Consider the following 25477-nt stretch of genomic DNA (forward strand, 5'->3'; position numbering starts at 1 on the left):
CTGCATCTATCTCAATGTTAAGGTTCCTAGCCCAGGTATATGCAGACCTTTTTAAACAAGAACTTAGATATTAGAGACTGTAACTTAGTTCATGTTTACCTGTGCATGCTTACTGTGCAAATGCAACTTGTGATATTACATTTTTGTTCTGAATATTTCACTGATTCTTTAAGCAGAATCACTCATAAAGTCATAAAGTTGCTACTCACTGGTATAATGATGCAACACGATTTACGGTGATGCAACAAAAACGCAGTGTATGAAACAAGCAGTTGTTTTTATGAACGAGTCATTGAATCATTGAATTGATTCGTTAAAAATGCTGATTCATTTACAAATGACATGATTTATTCACTCCACTGATTTGTTCCATAACAAATGAATTACTAAAGAATGAAACACCTTCACTCTGTTTTGCTTGGTGTTTCAAATGTTCTGCTGTGACTTTGTATAGAACTATTTTTGTTGGTGGAGAAATTCGAATTATAATGAATAAACAGTGGCGGAGCATCATTTAAATAATAATTCTGATTGGTCAGTTTACTAACTCAATTAGACTTTATGTTGTGAGCCTTCCTTTGGCGTTCCTGCAGTGTTTAAAATTCTAATGAAAAACATCTTTATATTTTGCGAGTTTGAATATCTACATTAAACTAAATAAAACCATGCATTTTATCCCATTTAAAATTAATTTTTGAGGAGGCCCAGCATCTCTTCACCCCTCTGACAAAGCGTTGCGCCTTACAGGTTTTCTCCAGGTCTAAATGAGTTGTCTGGAACACCAGACACCAGCTAGTGTCTCCCCCTCATCTTGTGACGTCAAGAGTGAGATGTTGTCTAAAGGTTAAGTAAATGACTTCAAAGTGTACTTTACTCAGCGAATGCATTTCCCAAATCTGCTTCAGGAAGACCCCCTAAATACTTTGCTTCAACTCTGACTCACACACTATGCTAACTAGTTGACAAATGCGTCTGGAGCAAATAAATTCTGTGGAATCATTTGTCTTTAAGTTTGAGTCATTAGATCCACACTACAGACAAGTTTTCACATAATGATTGAAATTTATTACCTGCATGTTCACCTCCCTAATAGCAAATGCACCATATTAGAAATATACATCACTATGAAATGAATATATAACATAAATGTCAACTGAAGTTCAGGGAAATTATCTAATAGATGTTCAAAGAACTATGTACAAGTTGTTTTGATGTTTTTGGTAGGTTTTCAACCAGCCATTATGAGTAATATTAAATATGATGACAATATGGGCTTAGTTTTGCATAAACTGATCTTTGGCTGTAAAAATGACTAAAGCAATTGTCATTAAATCTATTTAAATGCAACTGAGTGTAAAAGAACATCTCAGGACTGAAGAAAAATTGGGATTCCCCTTTAAATGAACATTTCTAACAATCACCCAACCGTGAGTGTGAAATTGTAGCTAACACAAATCTGAAAATCATAAGAAGATCTTCAGTTGTCCTTGGTAATCCCAGCAATTCACAAATGTGGTTTGCAGTATACATTAGAGGCAGCCGTTTTGTAAAAGAGAGCATCTTGAATCAATTTTGAACTATGCAAAAACACACAAATGAATGACATGTTTATGCAATTGAACTAAAGCTGAGCTGTTTTACCTAAATGCAAAGCAAGCCGATCTGTGCAAAAGGCAACAGCAGATGACATTAAGAATATCAAAACTACCATCCCCCCTGCTGAAACACAAGGGTGTATTTTTGTGAGGCTAAAAAAGTTATATGCAAATTATAGTCTAAAAATAAAATTCCAAGTCTGGACTAAAACCTGGACTAATGGAGCGGTTATGGGTTTAATTCCCAGAAAGTGCTTAAACTGGATAAAAACCTGCAATGTAAGATATAAATGTCTACCAAAGTGTAAAAGTATAAAAAAAGGCCCTAGGCATTCCCATCACTGCATCACTGCAATTCCATTTCATAACACTCATTCAAATTTTTTTTTAATTTAATTTTTAAATTTTTTTTATATAAGGTTGGGATCAGTATGATATATTTTTAAAATAAATCAATATTTTTATTCAGCAAGAACACATTTAAGCACCAAATCATTATATTAGAATGATTTCTGAAGGATCACATGACACTAAATTCAGCTTTGCATCACAGGAATAAATTACATTTTAAAATATATTAAAATAAAAATGATTTATTTTAAACTATAATACTTTTTCACAATATTGCTGTTTTTACTGTAATTTTAATGAAATAAACGCAGATTTGTTAAAGGGGGTCATCAGATGCAAAATTCACTTTTACATGTTGTTTGAACTGAAATGTGTGTTGGCAGTGTGTACACAACCACCCTATAATGATAAAAATCCACCCAGTGTTTTAAAAAAAATCCAGATAAATAATATACCTTTTTTCAAATCAAGCCATTTTCAGATTCTTGGCTGTGTGACGTCACATGGACCCAGGCCCCTCCCACGATTGTTGATTGACACGGCCGTCTTACCTTAGACCTGCCCTGAGTGGGCTGTCATCAGTCCGCCATTGTTTAGACGCCGGAGCGGTTGTAGACAAGAATGTCTCCATAGTGATTGAGGTGTTTTGTTGTTGGATGTAATAATGAACATAGCAGTCGTCATTTATTCCCGACATCTGATCCACTGAAGACGCAGTGGAGTAGGTTTGTTTTTGAAGCGAATGCTCCCCCGATCTACCTAAATTCGTCTATGTTCGCGCAAATCATTCGTGATTCAGCTTCAGCTACAGAAGGAGTGTACGTTTTTTTTAAGAATTTTGCAAATCGCCTTTCCTAATAATGAGCTGCGTGTCGAGAGGGGCAGGGATAGCAAAGCTCATTAGCATTTAAAGGGAAATGCACTGAAACGGCTTGCTGTAAAAAAAAAAAAAAGAAGCTGTTTTTGACAGGGTAAAAAGGGTGTTGTTTTACACTACCATTGAGATATTTTAACCAAAGTATGTTATAGACTTTTCATTTTTTCATTTCATTTCACAACTTGTGGAAAACGGACATCCGATGACCCCTTTAAATGAAATTCATACTAACCCCAAACGTTTGGAAGGTAGTGTAAGTGTGAGATTTCCACCCACTTTATCGCCCTCCAGATCAATTACAAAAGTAACAGCACATCCGACCTTAACAAATCCACAGGATTTAAGGTATCATTCATTCTCAGAGCAATTGTGAGATTAGTTATGCGCTAAAGTTTAATACTTGCCTAAACAAGCATTGGAGGTCTGACAGAAAGGGTGATTGTCAGCTTTAATAGAGACAGACAGTTTTAATCGTACAAAATTAGCCAGAATGATGGATTATACAACGATAAAGACCTCAACTGGTGTGTGAATGTGCATTTGATTGGTGTTACAGTAAATGTTTAACCCTCCATCAGGACTGTGGCTTGTGGCTGTGGAGAAACGAGCACTTTGCCATGTTTTTGTTCTCTTAATTCTTTGTTATTATGCAAATAGCAAAAAACTGGAGCAACTGCAGGGGCTTTTATTTAGCCATCTAATTGGCTGTAATCAAACCGTAGATTGTGACACAAGAGATGTTCTCACCTCAACCAGATGTGCCTCATCAGAAACGGATCACAGAGCTCTCTTTCTGTTTCTGCCTCCATTTCCTCACCCGGCAAACTCACGCACACTTATGAGGACCACCAACACACTAATAACTCCAACCACCGACACACCAACAACCACTCGGACGTTGGCCCCTCCTCTCCTGATAGCCTAAATGGTGGTCATAGGACATTATCATTAGTTCTATCAGAAGACATTTGCTCAGGAAGAGAAACAGAGCCGTGACAGTGGGTGTGGAAGATGAATCGCGCGCATGAATTATGCCGAGATGAGTCAGATGATCTCATCACTATTGATAGTAATGAGTCCAACAGCAAGGACCACAGATACATCAGATCAAACGGTTTAGGTCATTACAGAGATGCACATTTGCGCTCACTCACTCGCAGACATACCAGACGCGCAATCACAAATACCGCACACAATGAAAATTATACAAATAAGCACATGCATGCCCACACGCACGCTAGCAAGGTTTGACTTCAAAGTACTTGTATCTCATATAGTCATTAACAGTCATTTATCATGACATCATAAAGTCAAATACATTATATATACAGTCTTAAAAATAATGTTTCCAGTAAGAATAAAAAAGGATTCACAGCTTGACGAGTCACATGACAGGTGGACTGAAAACTGAAAAGTTATTTCCAAGTAAGTATATGTTGGCTTTTTCTAAAAAATTAGGAATAATGTGCAATGATGCATTGTTTACAATAAGTAAAATTCTTGATAGGCAAGCATATTCCTCAAATAACTTTTTAATCTCTAGTTCTTCAGAAAACCATCTATCTACTGAAATAATAAGAGCTCAAAAACAAATATGCTGATTATAATTTAGTGCCAATTTTAATTATAAAATCACACACACACACACACATATATATATATATATATATATATATATATATATATATATAATTTTAGTAGTAAATTATTGAATGTATTTTATTTATATTATATTAAAATACTCTATTAATATTTAAATACTTCATATATTCTAAAAATAAACACACACAATTTATATACATTATATATCGTTTTAATTATTCATACATTATTTTATTAAATTGTTAAAAATTAAATATTTAAAACAATATGGCACAAAAGTTACCACAGAACCAAAAGTAAGATTAAAAATGTATCTAGATGTGTGTATATATATATATATATATATATATATATATATATATATATATATATATATATTAAACCGCTTCATATGTGTCTACTGTAGGGTTTACAAAAGAAGATAAACATTATATAAGAAAGCATTTGCTTGGTGAAGAGCAAGTGACCCAGTTTGTCGGATTCCTGCATGTTTTCCTCTGACAGCATTTGGGATTTTGATATGCGTTTTCTTTATTCTTCTTCATTATACTGGTTATGCATTGACTAACATTCCTGCAGCTCAGTGTGTTTATTCTTGCACAACATCTTAAATCTTGGTGTTCCATAATCAGCATTCAGCTGAACCTAGAGAATCACTCAACATGTTAAATATTTTGAATATTTGAAAAATGTACAAGCTTAACGTAATGCTGGGACAAAAGAGAGATGAGGCTGATCCAATTACACACTGTAAAAAATTTTCCTGTAAAAAAACAGTAATGTGCTGGCAGCAGAGTCGCCAGCAATCTACTGTAATTTTACAGTATTCGTACTGTGAAATTATTTTACAGTTTATTACCGTAAGAATTAAATACAGTATAATTCTGGGTTTTTTTTTAATTTACAGTAAAATACTGGCAGCAGAGTCGCCAGCAATCTACTGTAATTCTACAGTATTCATACTGTAAATTATTTAACAGCTTTTTTCTGTAATAATTAAATGCAGTACATTTCTGTGATTATTTCAATTTACAACATCATTATGGTTACTTTTAATTCACTCTTTATTGTACAAAGGCATAAAATGGATAGAAATAATTGGACTGGAGATTCATTACTTAATTTATTTCAAATCTTTTTTAGATTTATTTTTAAATCTAATGCTATTTTATGCCTTTGTAAAGAGTGAATTTAAAGTAACCAATGATGTTGTAATTAGATTTTTCAGTCGAACATTATTGTTCTGTGGGCTACACACATCTACTTAAAATACATTATATTGAAAGATCTAAAAAAGCAAACACTTAAAGGATATATATCAAAATAAAGTTTTATTTAGAAGAGCAGTCAACAATTTAACAAGGATTCAAAACTAAAAAAGGTAAAAAAAAAACAGAAGAAAACAGATTTTGGCTAACAAAAAAAAATAAATAAATAAAAAAAATAAATGATATATATTAAAAAAACTTGGCAATAAAAAATAAATAATAGACACAAACATAAAATAAGTTCCAAACATGACAACCTGAGGTCAAACACATTAAACATTTTAACATTTAACCTTTTTTGAACATTTTTGGATCTGCACTAACATGCAACAAATTTAGTGAAACATTTTAGTGAAAAAAAAACATTTGTTCAGGGTTTTTTCAGCACTTTTTTAAACATTCCAGTGAGGAGGCTCGTGTACCTTTTAAAAGAGTTCTAGTCCTAGGTGAATGACTTTGTCATTTTACACCCACTTAACCATGACGACCTGGCTGCATGTTGTCTCCTGAGGTATTCCAACTGGTACCCTGTAAAACATCAGCAAACAAAATATTTTATCAAAATAACTCTAGAATTGTCAATGTAGAGCACAACCCAGATAACAAGGAGATTGCTGATAGTGTTGACTAACAAAACGCTTCCTGCATGTCTCAAGTCAACTCATTTTTCCATAACACTGACTATTTTATTTTTTTTACACATTTCTACTGTTCAGATTCACTGAATGGTCCATGTTTATATTACAGCACAAAATTATTCCTAAGATGTTACCTTTTGTATAGATGGTAATGAAACTGAATAACTAACACCCAGACAAATGTTCAGCTACAATAGAATCAAATGTTGTTGGTCTAATTCAGTGGTTCTCAAACCTGTCCTAGAGTACCCCAGCACTGCACATTTTGTATGTCTCCCTATATCTGACACACTTCAGGTCTTGCATTCTCTACTAATGAGCTGATGAGTTGAATCAGGTGTGATAGATTAGGGAGACATGCAAAATGTGCAGGGCTGGTGGTTCTCCAGGACAGATTTGAGAACCACTGGTCTATTGATTTGATAGCATTTAATTTTTTTGATTTTCATTCCTTTACTCTCCTGAAACATTTTTTAAAGGTTGTATTGCTTTTGTTCTTTTTAGCACACTTTTACTTTTTTAAATGAACTTTGTGGTTTAATGTGGAAACATCAGTCTGTCAAAACAACACAGACAGAAACAAGAGGAGAGCTCACTGACCTATATGAAGTCCCACTGAAAGTCGATTAGGTTCTTCAATAGTGTGGAGACATGTGCATTCACTGTGGAGAATTTTTCGACAACCTTTCCCGGGTGGCCTTTGTGGCTTTTTCGGGATTGATGCCAATGAAGCACCTGCAATTACAAGCGTCAGAGACTGAATGAAAAACTATAAGGGACACCTTGTAAGCTTAAAAGGGTAGTTTGGGTTTTGCACATTATGTTAATAACTAGTACTGACATCATGAGGTATTTTGTCAAATTTTGCTGCCTGTTTTTCAATATCTTGGAAGTAATTTACTTGTTAAAAATTACAAGTGTATTACTATGCACAGGAGACAGTATTATGCCTCTATTCAAGCTTATAAGCAGTGTGATTTGAAAATCAGCTCCACTGCAGTAATAATCTAGCATAAAAAATAAATAAATATAAATAAAGATGCAGTGAGATCAGACAAAGGCATACTGCAGCTCATGTATTTCATTTGTATTGTTCTTTTAACGTTTTTGTTGTGTTGTGTTGTTATCTGACCCCCTGTTCTGCTACTCATTTTTGCCCAGCAATTACCTAGCTGGCAGGGAGGTTTTTGATCACAAGCCTGACATTAACTAAGGCAGGCCTGTGATCAGAAATCTCCTAGTCAGCGGGTTAAATATTGGGCAAACAAATAGTAGCGGAACATGGGGTCAGGTAACAAAAACTTTGCAAGCCACAATAAGCAACATAAGATGGTTTTTAACATAAGATGGTATCGCTCACAGGTATTTACTCAAAATAGGAAATACCATCTTGGTATAAATGCAAACTATCCCTTTAGGCAAAGTAATGGTTTCTGGTGATGCAGGTTTTAGCAATTATAACTCAAGAAAAGCTATAATGACGAAAAGGAAATTCAAGCAGTCTCACCTCTAAATGAATTCCAGAGTACAGGCTGCTTCTTCTTGATATTGGAGGTTAAGCATATAGTATATTGCAAATACAGCAGCAAGTCCCATCAAAAAGGTTGATGTGATGCCTTCAGATATGACACGACCCTCAAGCGTGATCATCCAGCGCCCAAAAGTGACTTGCCCAGTTCCACCTGAAAATTCAAGTAATAGCAACATGCATCTACACCTCATCTGTACATTCAAAGAAAAATAGAAATGTAATATGTCAATCAATGAAATGTATACCAAGTAGAATCAGGCGAGGACTTGCGGGTACAGTCATAGTTGTCTCAACGTCAGCTGCAGTGGCACACACCTGTAGGGAACAGACATTTTTAAAGAGGTTTTTAAAGGGTTAGTTCACCCAAAAATGAAATTTCAGTCATTAATTACTCACTCTCATGTCGTTCCATACCCATAAGACCTTCGTTCATCTTCGGAACACAAATTAAGATATTTTTGATGAAATCTGAGAGGTATCTGAACCGCACATAGGCAGCAAAGTCATTGCACTTTTAAAGGCCCAGAAAGTTAGTAAAGACATAGTTAAAATAGTCAGCGTGACTACAGTGGTTCAGCTTTAATGTTATGAAGCGACAAGAATACTTTTTGTGCGCAAAAACAAAACGGCGTTCTGGCGTTAAAATACGTCAGAAAAAAGACAAGTATAATGGCTGATTTTGGTTACAACCCGTATCAATCTTTGCACCTAAATTTCTAATCGCAAATCAAGTTATCAAAATATATGTTTTTGCTGTGGATATTAAACACTAAAACTATTCTCATTTTAAACATATGTCACCTTTAAACTAACTTTAAATAATCGACATTTCATACATCAAGTTTGTTTAGTGATTTTCTGTGGAATTTGAAGACATTAACAATGAGCAACAGATTGTTAACTGGCCAGTTTTCAACAACGACGTCTTAGTTTAGAGATGATCTAAAACAAACTTGATAAAATCTGGTGACTAAAATGCGTATATATGTTTGAATTATTCACACATTTTAGCGGTGAAGAGACGTCTTACAACCTCGTGACTGTAAATGTGTGTAAATATGTATGAAATGTTCACATTTCAGCACTGAAGGGCCATTTTAAAACCATACACTCACTAGCTCGACAGCTTGCTGAGCATCGATGTCATAACATTACTTCTGGTAATAATACCTGAATAAAATACTGGTGAGGAATATAAGAAAATGCTTTTAATTTCCGTGTAGGTACAGATGCAGGTCAGTGCAGTTGAAGGACTTCGGATGGCGAATGGCGATGTAAAGCAGATATCCTTCGAACTTTCCTCTTCGTGAAAAAAGTGCTTTACAAATGACGTTTGTAAAAAAATGTCATCACAAGTAGGCTACCTGACTGAAAATTATTTTGGATGCTAGAAAATTGTAAATTAACCAAACTGACAAAACATAACGCACTTTGACCAAACTTGTACTCGCAGTTGTACACCCAATTAAAAAAAAATAATATATATAAAAATACTGCATTGTACTGTATTTAACACAGCCCATAATGCACTGCAAACAGCAAAACACCGTATTACTTAAATACAGTAGAGTACTGTTAAAAATTGGCTGTAAATTAACAGCAATTTCTTAAACTGAAAAATATTGCCCATAATGCATTGTTTTCTACAGAACATTACTGTTTTAATGGAAAACAGTATGTTACTGTCAGATTTTGGCTGTTTTTTTTAACAACAATTTTTTACAGCGGATTCAGCAAATAAATAAAGGAAACAAAGGGGTATATATATATATATATATATATATACAGTATATATATATATATATATATATATATATACACACATACACAGTATATCACAGAAGTGAGTACACCCCTCACATTTTTGTAAATATTTTATTATATCTTTTCATGTGACAACACTGAAGAAATGACACTTTGCTACAATGTAAAGTAGTGAGTGTACAGCTTGTATAACAGTGTAAATTTGCTGTCCCCTCAAAATAACTCAACACACAGCCATTAAACCGCTGGCCACAAAAGTGAGTACACCCCTAAGTGAAAATGTCCAAATTGGGCCCAATTAGCCATGTTCTCTCTCCAGTGTCATATGACTCGTTAGTGTTACAAGGTCTCAGGTGTGAATGGGGAGCAGGTGTGTTAAATTTGGTGTTATCACTCTCACTCTCTCATACTGGTCACTGGAAGTTCAACATGGCACCTCATGGCAAAGAACTCTCTAAGGATTTGAAAAAAACAATTGTTGTGCTACGTAAATATTGCGTAGGCTATAAGAAGATTGCCAAGACCCTGAAACTGAGCTGCAGCATGGTGGCCAAGACCATATAGCGGTTTAACAGGACAGGTTCCACTCAGAACAGGCCTCGCCATGGTCGACCAAATAGTTGAGTGCACGTGCTCAGCGTCATATCCAGAGGTTGTGTTTGGGAAATAGACGTATGAGTGCTGCCAGCATTGCTGCAGAGGTTGAAGGGGTGGGGGGTCAGCCTGTCAGTGCTCAGACCATACACCGCACACTGCATCAAATTGGTCTGCATGGCTGTCATCCTAGAGGGAAGCCTCTTCTAAAGATGATGCACAAAAAAGCCGTTTGCTGAAGACAAGCAGACTAATGACATGGATTACTGGAACCATGTCCTGTGGTCTGATGAGACCAAGATAAACTTATTTGGTTCAGATGGTGTCAAGCGTGTGTGGCGGCAACCAGGTGAGGAGTACAAAGACAAGTTTGTCTTGCCTACAGTCAAGCATGGTGGTGAGAGTGTCATGGTCTGGGGCTGCATGAGTGCTGCCAGCACTGGGGAGCTACAGTTCATTGAGGGAATCATGAAAGCCAACATGTACTGTGACATACTGAAGCAGAGCATGATCCCCTCCCTTCGGGTCGCAGGGCAGTATTCCAACATGATAACGACCCCAAACACACCTCCAAGACAACCACTGCCTTGCTAAAGAAGCTGAGGGTAAAGGTGATGGACTGGCCAAGCATGTCTCCAGACCTAAACCCTATTGAGCATCTGTGGGGCATCCTCAAATGGAAGGTGGAGGAGCGCAAGGTCTCTAACATCCACCAGCTCCGTGATGTCGTCATGGAGGAGTGGAAGAGGACTCCAGTGGCAACCTGTGAAGCTCTGGTGAACTCCATGCCCAAGAGGATTAAGGCAGTGCTGGAAAATAATGGTGGCCACACAAAATATTGACACTTTGGGCCCAATTTGGACATTTTCACTTAGGGGTGTACTCACTTTTGTGGCCAGCGGTTTAGACATTAATGGCTGTGTGTTGAGTTATTTTGAGGGGACAGCAAATTTATACAAGCTGTACACTCACTACTTTACATTGTAGCAAAGTGACATTTCTTCAGTGTTGTCACATGAAAAGATATAATAAAATATTTACTAAAATGTGAGGGGTGTACTCACTTCTGTGAGATACTGTATATACATAAGTCAACCAGGGCTGACAAGGGACAGGTGTGGGTGATCAGTAGCTATGGAGATTAACAAGGTGGTAATAAACAGTGTTGAGGGTAACGCATTAGAAGTAATGCGAGTTACGTAATCAGATTATTTTTTCAAGTAACTAGTAAAGTAATTCATTACTTTGATATTAACAAGAAAATATCTGAGTTACTTTTTCAAATAATGCAAGTTACTTTGTTTTCCTGTTTATTCACTGACACCTTTCCCATCCCTTTGTTGAGAGAAATTGGGAGTAAGTGCAGAGGCAGAGGCATTTTCTTCAGCCTGAGGCTTATTAATTTCAGTCTCGGTGTGAAAGGGCCTTTACAGTTGCCAAAAATATAACTTGAGTTTTCTGTTATTAAAAATAAATAAGCACTCCCAGCCCAGGTAACAAAAAGTAATGAAAAACTAATGTAATGCATTACTTTTTGGAACTAAGTAATGCAATTAGTTACTTTTTTATGGTGTAATGCAATATTGTAATGCATTACTTTTAAAAGTAACTTTCCCCAACACTGGTAACAAACAAGGGGAACTATGGCAGACAGAGATACAGGGAAATAGGACTAGTACACAGGAAGCAACCCAGAAACAATGGGGAACAAAATTTCAAAATTAAAGTCCGACTCAAGACCAAGACAGGGGAACACAGACTAAGATTATATAACACTTAAATGCATTCTGCAGATTCACACATAATAGCCACATATGTTATATGTTATATATATATATATATATATATATATATATATATATATATATATAATACTTATATTATTTATGTAGCATTATAGCCTTTTTTTATGTATAATTTTAATGTGCACAACTGTAATATTTTTAACTTCTATTCTTCTTTTTTATAATTTTGGACATGAAAACTCTCTAAGTGATATTTAAATTATTAAAATTATATTACATTAATTACAGAATTATATTATTATTTAATATTAAAGTTAAAATAAATATTATGTATATTCAATAATTATATGATATATATTACAGAATATATAATACACAAATTTTCTACAATTATTATAACACACAACACACACACAAATATATACATATATATATTTTTATAGTACTGACCATTTGTTAGAAAAGCATACAGTCAATAAATGTTTTTCTCAAATACACGTTGGACACAATTATTGGCACCCCTAGAAATTCTTATGAGTAAAATATCTCTGAAGTATACTCCCATTCATATTCACAATTTTGAGCACTCCAGGGTGATTATGAACATGAAATTATCCAGCCATGGCTTCCTGTTTCACAGAAATATAAATAGGAGGGAAAACAAAGCCCAAATTCCCTTAATCATCCATCACAATGAGAAAAAACAAAGAATATATTTCTGATGTGCAGCAAAAGATAATTGAGCTTCACAAATTAGTGAAGTGGCTTTAAGAAAAGAGCTAGAGCAGTGAAAATTCCCATTTGCACCATCAGGGCAATAATTAAGAATTTCCAATTAACATAAAATGTTTTACGAAACTGCCTGGAAGAGGACGTGTGTCTATATCATCCTAATGCACGGCGAGAAGTAGAGTTTGAGTGGCTAAAGACTCTCCAAGGACCACAGCTGGAGAATAGCAGAAAAGAGTTGAGTCTCGGGTCAGAAAACCTTAAACAAAAATTGTCAAACAGCATCTACATCACCACATGTTGTTTGGGAGGGTTTCAAGAAAAATTCTCCTAGCTCATCCGAAAACAAACTACAGCATATTCAGTTATCAGACACGACTGGAACTTCAAATGGGATTGGCTTCTATGGTCAGATGAAACAAAAAAATTAGCTTTTTAGCAGCAAACACTCAAGATGGGTTTGGTGAACACAGGGATAAAAAGTACCCCATGTGTACAATGAAATATACTGCTGTATTTTTGATGTTGTGGGCCTATATTTCTGCTGGAGGTCCTGGACATCTTGTTTAGACACATGGCATCATGGATTCTATCAAATACCAACAGATAAAAAATCAATAAGTGACTGACTCTTATAAGAAATATTATAATGGGCCATGTTTGGATCTTCCAACCGTGCAATAATCCAAACACAGACCTCAAAAACAACACAAAAATGGGTCACTGAGCACAAAACCAAGCTTCTGCTATGGCCATTCCAGTCCTCTGACCTGAACCCTATAGAAAATGAGTGGGGTGAACTGAAGAGAAGAAGCACCAACATGGAGCTGGGAATCTAAAGGGTCTGGAGTGATTCTGGATGAAGGAATGGTCTCTGATCTCTTGTCAGGTGTTCTCTAACCTCATCAGGCATTATAGGAGAAAATTTAGAGCTGTTAAACTGGCAAATGGAGGTTTCAAAAAGTACTGAATAAAAGGGTGCCGTTAATTGTGGCCAAAACATTTATTTCATAATGATATTTCCCCCCATTTTAAATTCTTATTATCCAATGAAAGGTTAGATTTTTGTGAATATTTAAATAAAAGATCAAAAGGATTAACAATGCAGATTAATTTTTACAGCCTTCTTTGATCATATTTACCAAGGGTGCCGATATTTTTGGCTATGACTGTATACACTGTAAAAAAAAAAAAAGAAAAGTTGAGCCAACTTAAAATTTTAAGGCAACCAGCTTCAGCAGATTTTTGAGTTTTCTCAACTTGTCATTTTAAGTTTATACAACAAAAATTTGAGAATCTCCCACAAAAATAAGTTCAGCAAACTCAAAAATCTGCTGAAGCTGGTAAAACAATTTTTTTTAAGTTCGCTCAACTTTTTTTTTTTTTTTTTACAGTGTATATACTGTATATACACACAACCCGAATTCCAGAAATGTTGGGACGTTTTTAAATTTTTTTTTGCTTTGCATTGTCCTGCTGGAGGGGAGCATATGTTACTCTAAAACCTTCATGTACCTTTCAGCATTCATAGTGCCTTCCAAAACATGCAAGCTGCCCATATCGTATGCACTTATGCACCCCCATATCATCAGAGATGCTGGCTTTTGAACTGAACGCTGATAACACGTTGGAAGGCCTCCCTCCTCTTTAGCCTGGAGGACACGGCGTCCGTGATTTCCAACAAGAATGTCAAGAGCTTTAGTTGGCATCTGAAGATGGCACGGCGGATTGTGTTTACCGACAGTGGTTTCTGGAAGTATTCCTGGGCCCATTTAGTAATGTCAATGACAGAATCATGCCGATGAGTGATGCAGCATCGTCTGAGGGCCCGAAGACCACAGTCATCCAACAAAGGTTTACAGCCTTGTCCCTTACGCACAGAGATTTCTCCAGTTTCTCTGAATCTTTTGATATGTTATGCACTGTAGATGTTTTTAAAGTATTCCACAATCTTTTGACGCACTCTTTCACAGATTGGAGAGTCTCTGCCCATCTTTACTTCTGAGAGACTCTGTCTCTCTAAGACATTCCTTTTATAGCTAATCATGTTACAGACCTGATGTCAATTAACTTAATTAGTTGCTATATGTTCTCCCAGCTGAATCTTTTCAAAATTTCTTGCTTTTTCAGCGCTTTGTTGCCCCTGTGCCAAATTTTTTGAGACCTGTAGAAGGCATCAAACTTGAAATTAGCTCATTTAGTGGATAAAAGTGTAAAATTTCTCCTTTTAAACACTTATGTTCTCTATGTTGTATTGTGAATAAAATATTGGCTCATGTGATTTGAAAGTCTTTTAGTTTTCATTTTATTCAAAAAAAAAAAAAAACGTCCCAACATTTACGGAATTTGTGTTGTATATATATATATATATATATATATATAAAACGTAAAAAGAATTAATTCATGTTTTTAATAATATCAGGCCCTGTTCCTGATGTCAGATGTATACATGAGAAATGGACAGACAGTGAGACGGAGACTGATACGCCTGAGATCTGCTCATCTTCAACACCTCTCCTCCACAGGTAGCTATCTGATACTCGTTTCTCTTGCTTGCTGATTTTGGCTTGTAGCTGTTGTCCTAACTTACCCTTTACAGACTTTTCAGAAAAAGAGAGAAACATCCCTGACATGTCCAGAAGCTTCCCATGCATGGCGTGGCTGCTGTTTCCCAGCCTTACAACAACAGCTCAGCGAGTGAATGCAAACAAGACCTCTACACTCGGCTCCATCACTTCATATCATAACTATTTTCTTTTTGATGGGGAATGTGTTTTGCCCTCCCTTGAAGCTCAATCCCACTGGAAACCGTGCACACAAACACGCACACAAACTCTTATACAAAGCATTTGGCAGTGTTGTTTGAACTATGTTACAAAAAAAAAAAAAAAAACCTGTTGCAACTGCAAACAGCTTGTCTTTCATTTTGTCACTCGGCACCACACATCTGCATGAAAACAATTCACAGATAAAGGCTGAACTGGCAGTGTGACATCATTCAACAATCCTTCAATCTGTCTATCTGCTGGATTATAACTCAAAGTCTTACAAAAGACTCCTTTGACACGTAATCAGTCATAACTGTGATTCTATGCCATATGACAATTTCAAAATGCATGTAAATAATCAGCAGGATCGCGCATGCCTTTCACAAATACTTTAAACACCTATGTATCTAATACACCTGAGTTCCCGGGGAGCCACACCTATAGGCACTTTGCACGGAGCTTAAATCCATCTGTAAATAAGTCTACAAGGGCACAACTGTTAAAAAAGTGCATGCGGTTGTATTTAAGTTTGTGTTTTGAAATATATCTTCAATACAGTTTTACTATGGAAGCTCATTTCTGCCATGAAATTAAATATAAAAAAGGCATTTTCAACTTTTTATCTCATAGTTATGACTTCTTTTCCCACAAATGAGAGTTTATATCTTGCAATTCTGTTTTTTTTTTTTAAGAATTCTTTGTTGTATCTCACAATTCTGAGTTTATCTTGCAATTCTGATAATATATATCGCAATTCTGACTTTTTCTTAGAACTGAGTTTATATATCACAGTTATGAGTTATATCTTGCAATTATGACTTTATTCATTTAGACTTTTGAAATAAAGTCAGAATTGTGAGATATAATCTCATATTTCTGAAAAAATTAGAATTGTGAGACAAAAATAAGAATTGTGAGATATAAACTTTATATATACTTTATATATTCAGAGTTTTGTTCTCACAATTCTGAGATCATATCGTTTTTCCCTACAATTCTTTATTTCTCAGAATTGCAAGAACAAAAGTCCCAATTGTCAGATAAAAGTTGCAATTACCTTTTTTATTTATTTATTTATTTTTATTACGTGGTGGAAATGGGCTTCCCAATATGATTCTATGGTAATGGAATGGAATAATCCATCTTGTTCTAGGGACAAGTATTGTTTTGATGCCAGTGTACTTTACCTTGGTTACAAAAAGGCTCTCATTGAGGAGATAAACAAATTAGCAAACAAAACCCCGCACATCCTCACCAACATCCATTTAACCTAAATATAGCCTAATTTGTCTTGTAAATGCTTTTCAAAGAGCTTCCAAGAGGTGTAGGCCTAAGTGAACAAAGCCAAAAATAAAAAACAGATTGTCAAGTGTCTGCCAGGCCAACTTTGGCCATTGTCTACATGAAATTGTCTTGAAGAAAAGAAAATGAAAGTAAAATATAGGAAGGGATGGATAGCTTGTCATGTATTTGTTACTTCAAAACATAAGCTGTTAATATGGCAGCCATTTAGAAAATAAAATTTATGTTGGCTTTACCAGCAGAGCCATGTATGTCGCAGAAAAGTACATTTCTATGGACTTCACCAAGAAGTTCAGCCAACATGAAATAAAAGAACACAATAAAAGAAATTTATTGGTCTTAAAGATTCCCCAAGTGGTCACATAAAAAAAATTAAATTTCAGCATCCAAATGCTAGCAGAAGAAGTCTATTTCAGAGCCGAGAGGACAAAGGAAGATGAATAGACAAACCAGATGGGCAGTCTGAGAAAAACCCCAACAGACGCAAAAGGTGAATGAGGATGCAATGAAGAGTTCAATGCTGACAATCTCTGTTATGAGATTGACCACTTTTCATCGACAAAGCCTTATTATTCCAAATGCTTTAGTGAGGTTTGGACATTTAAGACTGAGAATTATGTGACATTTCAGATTAAGAAAAAATAAATGTTTGGTACACTGCAGTGCAAACAAATTTATGCAAAGTATGTCAAGTAAGAACACCATCATTTCAATTAAAGGGGTAATCCACCACTGGCAAGATGGGAGTTTAATAAAAGCAGCAGAAGCATTTTTTTAATTGGTGCTACACAACTACAGAGAAAACAGAGAATGGCTAAAATGGTAAGAAAACTTCAACACCAACACCCATAATGCACTGGGCTCGATCTTACTAGCAGATCCGTGAGCAAGGATGCAACAATTCAGAAGTACTATCTGTTGTTTTCACAAAAGCTGGAGCTGTCAAAAGTCCACCGTAGGACACATTTTTTTTATCATTTGGCAGACTTTCGCTGAAAAATAAAGGGGATCTTGGTGCAAGTCACATGGAAAAACAATACACACTGTTAATTTATCCTACCAGCATTGTAACAATACAAATCTGTTTAAAAATTGGCAAACACCCTTTAAGATTGTTTTTTCTCTTACATGCTTTGTTTGCTTACGGTTAAATCTATTCTAATAAGGCCTGGTGCTTGCCCTTCAAAACACTTCAATGATTTATGGGGGAATCCTTTGAGCGGCATGTTTGAATTATACATTTACAGATATTTACAATACTATCACGGTTTATAATTTTTTATTTTTTTTTGGTGCAGGTCAAGAAGAGTTGAGACTAAAATATGCATAATTTCCATCAATTTCTGTTCCTAAGTTACTAATTTGTCTTATTTGAAGCTGTTTTATAAAGTTTCTATATGAAACAGCACCACAGCAGCTTTAGGGAATAGTTCTCCCAAAAATAAAAAATAAAAAATGAATTTGAAAAAGAATGTTAAATGCTAAACTCATACAATTAATTCTAAATAATAATTATTAAATTGTTAAAAACATTAATTATACATGTATAAAGTATTTATTGAAGTGTAATTTATCTTATAGCATATGAAGTGAATAATATATATTTAAAGGAAAGATATGTGTAATTTTACAGTAACATTGCAAAAATGATTTTTTAAAGTTTTTCTGAACAACACAAAAAATTGCTTCCAGATGACTTTTGCTGCATGACCCAACACATTTTACGATGTTAAATCGCATGCTTCTTGTTAGTTATGTTGTTAGCAATGCACAGTTATACCTTGTTATTTCTGCTGTAATTCACAAATATCATTTGCGAATGTGCATATTTTAACTCGGCGCATGAAAACCTCACACAAAATGTTACATTTTGTTGTTTGAACTGCTTTTATGCTGATTTTAGAGCTTGGCATACTCTGGTTACTAGAAAGCAGCGTCAACATTCTGCTAAATCTCTCTTTTTTTTGTTTCACATAATATATAGCAGGGGTCATCAGACTCAGACCTGGAGGGCCAGTGTCCTTCAGAGTTTAGCTCCAACCCTAATTAAACACACCTGAACTAGCTAATCAAGGTCTTATGGTGTGTTCAAGTCATGTTGGATACATTGTATTTACGAGTTGAACGCACATGAACGCCACCACAAAGTTGTTATTATGAGTCAAGTCAAGTCAAGTCACCTTTATTTATATAGCGCTTAGAGTGGGAAACTCTAAATTTTCTTTAAGCCCAGAGTTTCCGAGTTGGGGGCGTGTCAGTGAGAAAACATGTCAGATGCAATGGACACAGCCAAATGCTATAGATAGGCAGCGTCTGTGTTGATGGTAAAGTTGTTCAAATGAATAAATTGATTATTTTTTTTGTAATGTACAATAAAACTGTTACATATACAAAATATTATATTATTGTATAATTACCTGACGTCGTAATTACGATTTGTCAACTTGTAAGTACGAATGTCCCAGGAGGAGTTGAACACAGCATAATTTGGTATACTTGAAACTTCAGGAAGGTGTGTTGAGGCATGTTGGAGCTAAACTCTGCAGGACACCGGCCCTCCAGGATCAAGTCTGGTGACCCCTGATATATAGGGTCACACAGGATTAAAACGACATGGGGGTGAGGAAGTCGGGACAGTAGGTAAATGAGGACAAGTGAGCTTTCATTTATGAGTGAACCATGGCTTTAAATGTCTTTTTGAATGGAATGAACTTATACAACCTTTGAGATACCAGTCCTAGATCTTCAACCACTAAGCTTACCAACATTCTTTAGGTTTCACTGCACAGAAAAGGTTTTATGAGATCTGTAGTGTAATCACTTTATCAGGTGTACCTGCCTTTATGAGCACTTCACTTCACTGATAAGATAACAACACACATTAAGCTGTTTCCATGTAAACATTCCCAAACAGTAGAAGACAAAGTTTTTAACTGGATAATGCTATGTTGTTATAAAAAGCACACTGATTCAGAGACCGTAGGCAAGCAGGGCCCTCCTCGTTTTCCTTAAACGTGTTCTCCTCAATGTCCAGGTTTAATTTTGTTTAAGACAGGGAACACTTACGGTGTTAGGTGTTGGTCTAATTGACTTTAAGGGGCCCTAGACGGCTGCCTACCTTTGCCTATAGCGTTGAGTCCGCCCATGCAGATCACCATTCGTGACCGGGATAGGAGCCAGATTTCTCCATGTTCTCTTTTGCTTTGAGGGAGTGGTATGAACTAAAGCAAACACAAACTAATCCAAACTCACTTTTCTCCTGTCTGTTGGGCTGACTGTTTCTCTTGTGCTATCATTACCATTACGCAGAATAATTACATCAGCTGCAGCCACTTCCAGGCATTGATCTGTAACTCGAATCAATCCTCTGGAGACACAAGGGGATGAAATGGTGATCTATGGTGGTGTGTGAGGGGAAAAACCTGACTTTCAGGCACCATAGGAGTTCCAGTCTGTAGAATGGTGGGACAGTTCCTGGTATAGCATCTCTTCCTGCAAGCACAGCTTTCTAAGTGCTCTAATGAGATAGTGGGCAAGAAAAAAAGTCCATGGGATGCTGCATGTGAGAAACGGGAAGATGTGCGGTGTATGTGTAACGAGTTTCTAATTAAAGACACGGCGATGTAAGACCTCGAGGGACGACTCCTTCCGTCTGAGAGCCTCAATAAATTGGCGAGAATCGACGGCGAATGTTTGGAGACGTTCAAGACGAGCGACGCGTGTCCTCGAGGAGCTTTCACTGGAGTTTTCTCAAGTCTCGGAGACATCAGAAGGGAGCCTGACCACTCAAACTTCCCACGCTTGAAGTGATTAAAGGACGATACGCTTTAAAGGATAGCGCTCTCTCTCTCTCTCTCTCTCTCTCTCTCTCGTTTTGCGATCCTCGCGTGGGGTTATATAGACACCGGACGCTCGAGACTCAATAAAACACAACGCGCGCTCAATCGCCTCAGGCTGTGTCGATTGAGGGAAAGAAACGCAGCAACACGAGAGACTTCAGGTAGGTTTACTAGAGGCATTTATGACTTATGGTGATTCTTTTTTGAGCATTTTTATCACATGACTCCTAAGATGCTAAGCTTTTTTTATTTTCTTCATATACAAAGTGGATTGTAAATTAGCAGCCTAATCAATGCGCGACTATGGGATGATGCTTGGTAGTTTAGTTTTGTAATTTAACCAGTTAATTGATCCACACTACGAGTCAAAGTTTGGACATACACAACTGAATTTATATTTGCCATCCAGGATTAAAAGTTAATTGCACATATACGTCTCTTTCATAGTTTAAAGGTGTGGTAATTTATATCGAATATCTTGTTTATTTCTCAATACTCCCACAAAGACATAAACATGTAAACATAGTAAGAATATGGACAGTAAAATCCATGTGCATCTCAGATGATTTGGTCTCGGAAAAATTTAAGAAATTATTGAGTTCATATAGAGACTTTTAATTGTAGGCTACGAGATGTGGGCAAATGTGAGCACAGTTTGTGTTGAAATCAATAACTGAGAGACACGTGAGCTTGGGGTTTCTTTCTCTTTCTGACTTTTTCATGTGCTCTTCATGTAGTGTTATTGCTGTCGAGGAGAAATAGACTTGTGGACTAATAAAAAAAGTGCCTACATATCAATAAAGCTAATGTTCTGATTGATTTATTTTTAAATGAATGAGTTGAACCACGTTAGTGAAGGAAAATCAGCCAACAAGTGCTCTGCATACATGTGAAATCATTCAGTGGTGTTTAAAAGCACCACATCTCCCAATGAAGAAATGTGTGGAGAGATAGTTTGAATAGTTTTGATGACTTAGCCTAGAGTAGGTGTGTCCATGCTGACTGGTAGGGAAGGCGTTAATTGCACTTCTTTTATTTTATTTAAGAAATCGTAAAAGCCTCCAAAGTTTATTTTTAACATAAAGTGGACTTTTGCATCTTATAAACCCTGTCACTTCTTCAGCAGACTGCGAGATCCAGGACTTGGGCAGTGCGGGACTTGCGCGCACTCTGGTTGCGGGAGCGATGCGCGCGTTGCGGGCTCCGGTTCTAGTAATGGGGCTCGTCATGTTAATCTGCACTACTGCACAAAGCGAGGCCAGCGTGAACAAGGTCGAGAAAACATTCAGACGGATAATAGACATCATGAGACTGGTGGAAAACAGCGCTGACGACGCAAGCGCGCAAGAGAAAGAGAGCGCGCATCATCTCAAAACGGAAACCGGGGAAACAATTTTAAGTAAGCATGGCGTATGATGCACAGATGTAAATGTACCAATGTTAATGCAACGCATAGTAAAATGTTAAGTAAAAAAGTTAAGCCAAAATGTCACTTGCTGGTTGTGAAACGTTAGTGGAACATGTCCATTTTCCTACTGAGAAACTGACTTCATGCATTACCTTGGAACCAGATGATTAAAGGTCATTGCAAAAATTATCTATGCAAGTGAAGTTAGTTCAGAGAAAATCTCATTTGATGAAATGAGAGTGTGCCTTCTTTTTCCCTGACCTATATTTAAGAGGGATGTGACTTGCCTCTCCAAACATTAGGTGAAATAGTTTTGCATTGCACCTGTTGTGTGCCGAGTCAGACATGTGGACAGCGATTCCCAGCTAGGTCAAGTAATCTCTGGCCTACATAAGATTTTATGATATAAGAGAGACGCAGAAACAGAAGTACTCAGAAAAAGTGCTGTGTGTTCAATGAATAGTTATAATATTGAATACTAACAATAAGTGATCATAATGTGTACAGAAAGCTTGTTTTGGGGTCTAAACTGCTTAGTCAGAGCACGTTCATTGCTGGTGATGTATCTGAGCTTCAGAATCATCCCTCTTGAAGGATCAGTGGATATCCAGGATTTGACTTTTGAATGTTTCCTTCTTTTCACAGAAATCTTTCCCAGAGACGTCAGAAAGAAAGAGAAGGTTATCAGAATCTTAACAGGTGAGAGACTCTTTGAGTTTTCTCTTTGACCTCGAAACAAAAATGGTGTCTGAGAGTTTTAACCTGGCTGTTTTTCTTTCACCAGGTCCTCTTTATTTCAGTCCAAAATGCAGGAAGCACGTCTACAGGCTTTATCATAACACCAGAGACTGCACCATCCCTGCATGTGAGTAGTCAAGCATTCCCATCTCTTCAAACCCCACAAACAGGTCACATCTCTGCCCACATGCACCACGACCCTCTACAAACCGTCTTTATATTCATGACAGTCTCATGTTGGCTAGGTGCCCCTGATTTACCCCTGCACATGGAGTTTTAACACAGAAACAGTATAGGCTACAAATTCAGGACTCATCCAGCTGATTATCCAACTCATCCAGCTTTACTCCTGTCCTCAGACTTCAAAAGATGCGCACGACTTCTGACGCGACTGGCGGGGAGTCCTAGATGTCAAGAGGGTTAACTTTACCAGGTAAGACACTTTTTAATATTTTTTTTTCTCTTTGAATGAAGGTAATTCAACAAGAAATTGGAGAAGAGAGGGAGAATTCAGGATTTCCATGGCCCTGGAAAAGTCATGGAAAAGTCTAAATTTCTAAATCATAAAAACATAATATATTTTATTTTTATATATTTACTTTTACTTTATATATACAGTTGTGAACAAAAGTTTACATTTAACAAAAAATACAAATTTTTACACATTAGAATCTGCAAAATTTTAATTATTAGATTAATAATAATTATTATTATTTTATTTATATATATATATATATATATATATATATATATATATATATATATATATATATATACACACATACATATATATATATATATACACACACATACACATGTATATAAATTATTAAAATTAATGACATTGACAAATAATGATGACAAATGAAATGACATTAGTATATATATATATATATATATATATATATATATATATATATATAAAGTGCTGTCAAACGATTAATCACATCCAAAATAAGTTTTTGTTTACATAATACATGTGCATGCCGTGTACTGTGTATATACAATTTATTTTGTATATATATATATATATAAAGACACAAACATACAACATATATTTTGAAAATATTTACATGTATATATTTATATAAATTATATCATATATAAATATATTTGATATATAAACGTAACATTTTTCTTAAATATATACATACACATATTATGTAAACAAAAATTATTTAGAGTTATTATTTACACACACATTAATTTGCCAGAAATTGTGGAAACACTGGATATGATTCAAAACACAGAAAGATATTAAATATGTAGGTAAATTACGAAAGCAAAACTGATTTATTCTGCAGATTCAGAGAGGACACATGCACTTAAACGTTTTATGACAGAGAACATTCCTGGATTAGATAACTTATTCAAGCTATTACAGATGTGATTTAAGCAAACCTTAAGGCAATCCTTTACATTTGCACTTTACATTAGACCACTTCGGAGGGAGTACATGTAACAAGCCCCGTTTCCCAATTTTTCACAGAAGGAAAAATTTCAAATGCATCCAAGTGCACACATGTATATGAACACAGCCAAGTCTGAAACAGCACTAAACTTCACTTCCTTTATCAAGCAGGTTGAAGCCAAACCAGAGTGACCCAGAAAAAAAAACAGCAGTCAAAGTGCCTTTGGACAAGAGAAGAGAATTTAAACCAACACGCAACATTCCACATAATCAGCAAATCACGTCCAGAACACTGCTCTGCCTCTCCGGAGAATAGATGTGGGAAAGAATTGATAGAGCAGTAAACGAACACAGTATAATGGGATGCACTTGCTCAAGGACGGTCTGCTGGACTCAGCATGGAGCCAATGTTAAAACACAGGACGACAGAGAAAGAAAACAGAAAACCCATCTGGCGCATTGGGTTAAGAACCTATCTGCCAAAAAATAAAACCATTTTCCATCGTTTCATCACGAAAAAAGGGATTGCCATGGTTTTGCGTTTTGTTCTCATCAGATATGGACTCGTCACAGTCAGTGCTGATGTTTCATGCGACATGCTTCGATGGGGTTACAATTCAGAGCCGTGACGACAAATTGTGTTAGTTCACTGCGACAAGAGAGAGATTTGCTTTTCTCTGTGCTAGAACTGAAAACCAGTTAACTGCATGAACGTTTCCTTTCGCTTCTGTTTGCCAGCAAACAGGTAGATTTTTGCAGTAAATCCGTGAAAAGCTTTTCGTTTTTGTGTGAGACTGTGAGTGTATGACTGTGGAATATATTCAGTATATTTTGATATGTAAATGTTGTACAAATGAGACTTAAAAAAAAATCTGTATAACAAACATATAAGCGTCTGACGTACGATGGGATGTGTATATTTAAAAGAAAATATATTTAAATAAATTATGATTGTTTAAACACTGGTCTTTAATGTTATAAAAATAGACCAAAAAATGAAAGGTTAATCTTCTGTAGCATAAAACATAGTCTCTATCTAGTTGAACAGCTTATCTTGGCATCGGAAAATATATTTTTAAGGGAGTTCAAGATCTCTTATCACTCATGGTGGATGCTTTGGATGCTTCAGAGATATTGAATTTTTTGTCTGTAACCACACCAAAGATAACGGTCAACTTCTGTTGATAAATATCTTAGCGATGAGGAAAATTCTCCAGAGGGTTCCCGAAAAGATGAAGAGAATGAATGGGAGAGGAAAGGACTGGAGGAGAAAGGAAAAAGTAATCAAAACAACTAGCACAACCAGTCATATTCAAA

At 35.9% G+C, this 25477-nt stretch overlaps 1 protein-coding gene across 5 annotated transcripts; it reads left to right on the forward strand.

Moving 5' to 3' along the window:
- The first annotated feature begins 19764 nt into the window (after positions 1–19764).
- On the forward strand, positions 19765–25437 carry LOC131532200 (ALK and LTK ligand 2a-like). Of its 5 annotated transcripts, none has more exons than XM_058763692.1 (6): positions 19765–20764; positions 21727–22002; positions 22657–22710; positions 22796–22876; positions 23109–23182; positions 24329–25418. In XM_058763692.1, the coding sequence occupies exons 2-5, from the start codon at positions 21789–21791 to the stop codon at positions 23171–23173; spliced, it is 414 nt and encodes a 137-aa protein (XP_058619675.1). In that variant the 5' UTR covers positions 19765–20764; positions 21727–21788; the 3' UTR covers positions 23174–23182; positions 24329–25418. The 5 variants fall into 5 exon arrangements, with proteins under 5 accessions (XP_058619675.1, XP_058619674.1, XP_058619672.1 ...); XM_058763691.1 differs by having other exon boundaries at positions 21730–22002; XM_058763689.1 differs by lacking the exon at positions 19765–20764 and adding an exon at positions 21426–21608 and having other exon boundaries at positions 24332–25437.
- Positions 25438–25477: the final 40 nt, after the last annotated feature.

The sequence above is a fragment of the Onychostoma macrolepis genome, chromosome 23 (genome assembly GCF_012432095.1).
Source record: "Onychostoma macrolepis isolate SWU-2019 chromosome 23, ASM1243209v1, whole genome shotgun sequence".
In the NCBI taxonomy this organism is placed as follows: Eukaryota; Metazoa; Chordata; class Actinopteri; order Cypriniformes; family Cyprinidae; genus Onychostoma; species Onychostoma macrolepis.

Coding starts and splice junctions, on each gene's coding strand:
- LOC131532200 (XM_058763689.1), top strand. Junction 22,711..22,795: donor GGTTATCAGAATCTTAACAG/GTGAGAGACTCT, acceptor TTCTTTCACCAG/GTCCTCTTTATTTCAGTCCA. Junction 22,877..23,108: donor AGACTGCACCATCCCTGCAT/GTGAGTAGTCAA, acceptor TCCTGTCCTCAG/ACTTCAAAAGATGCGCACGA.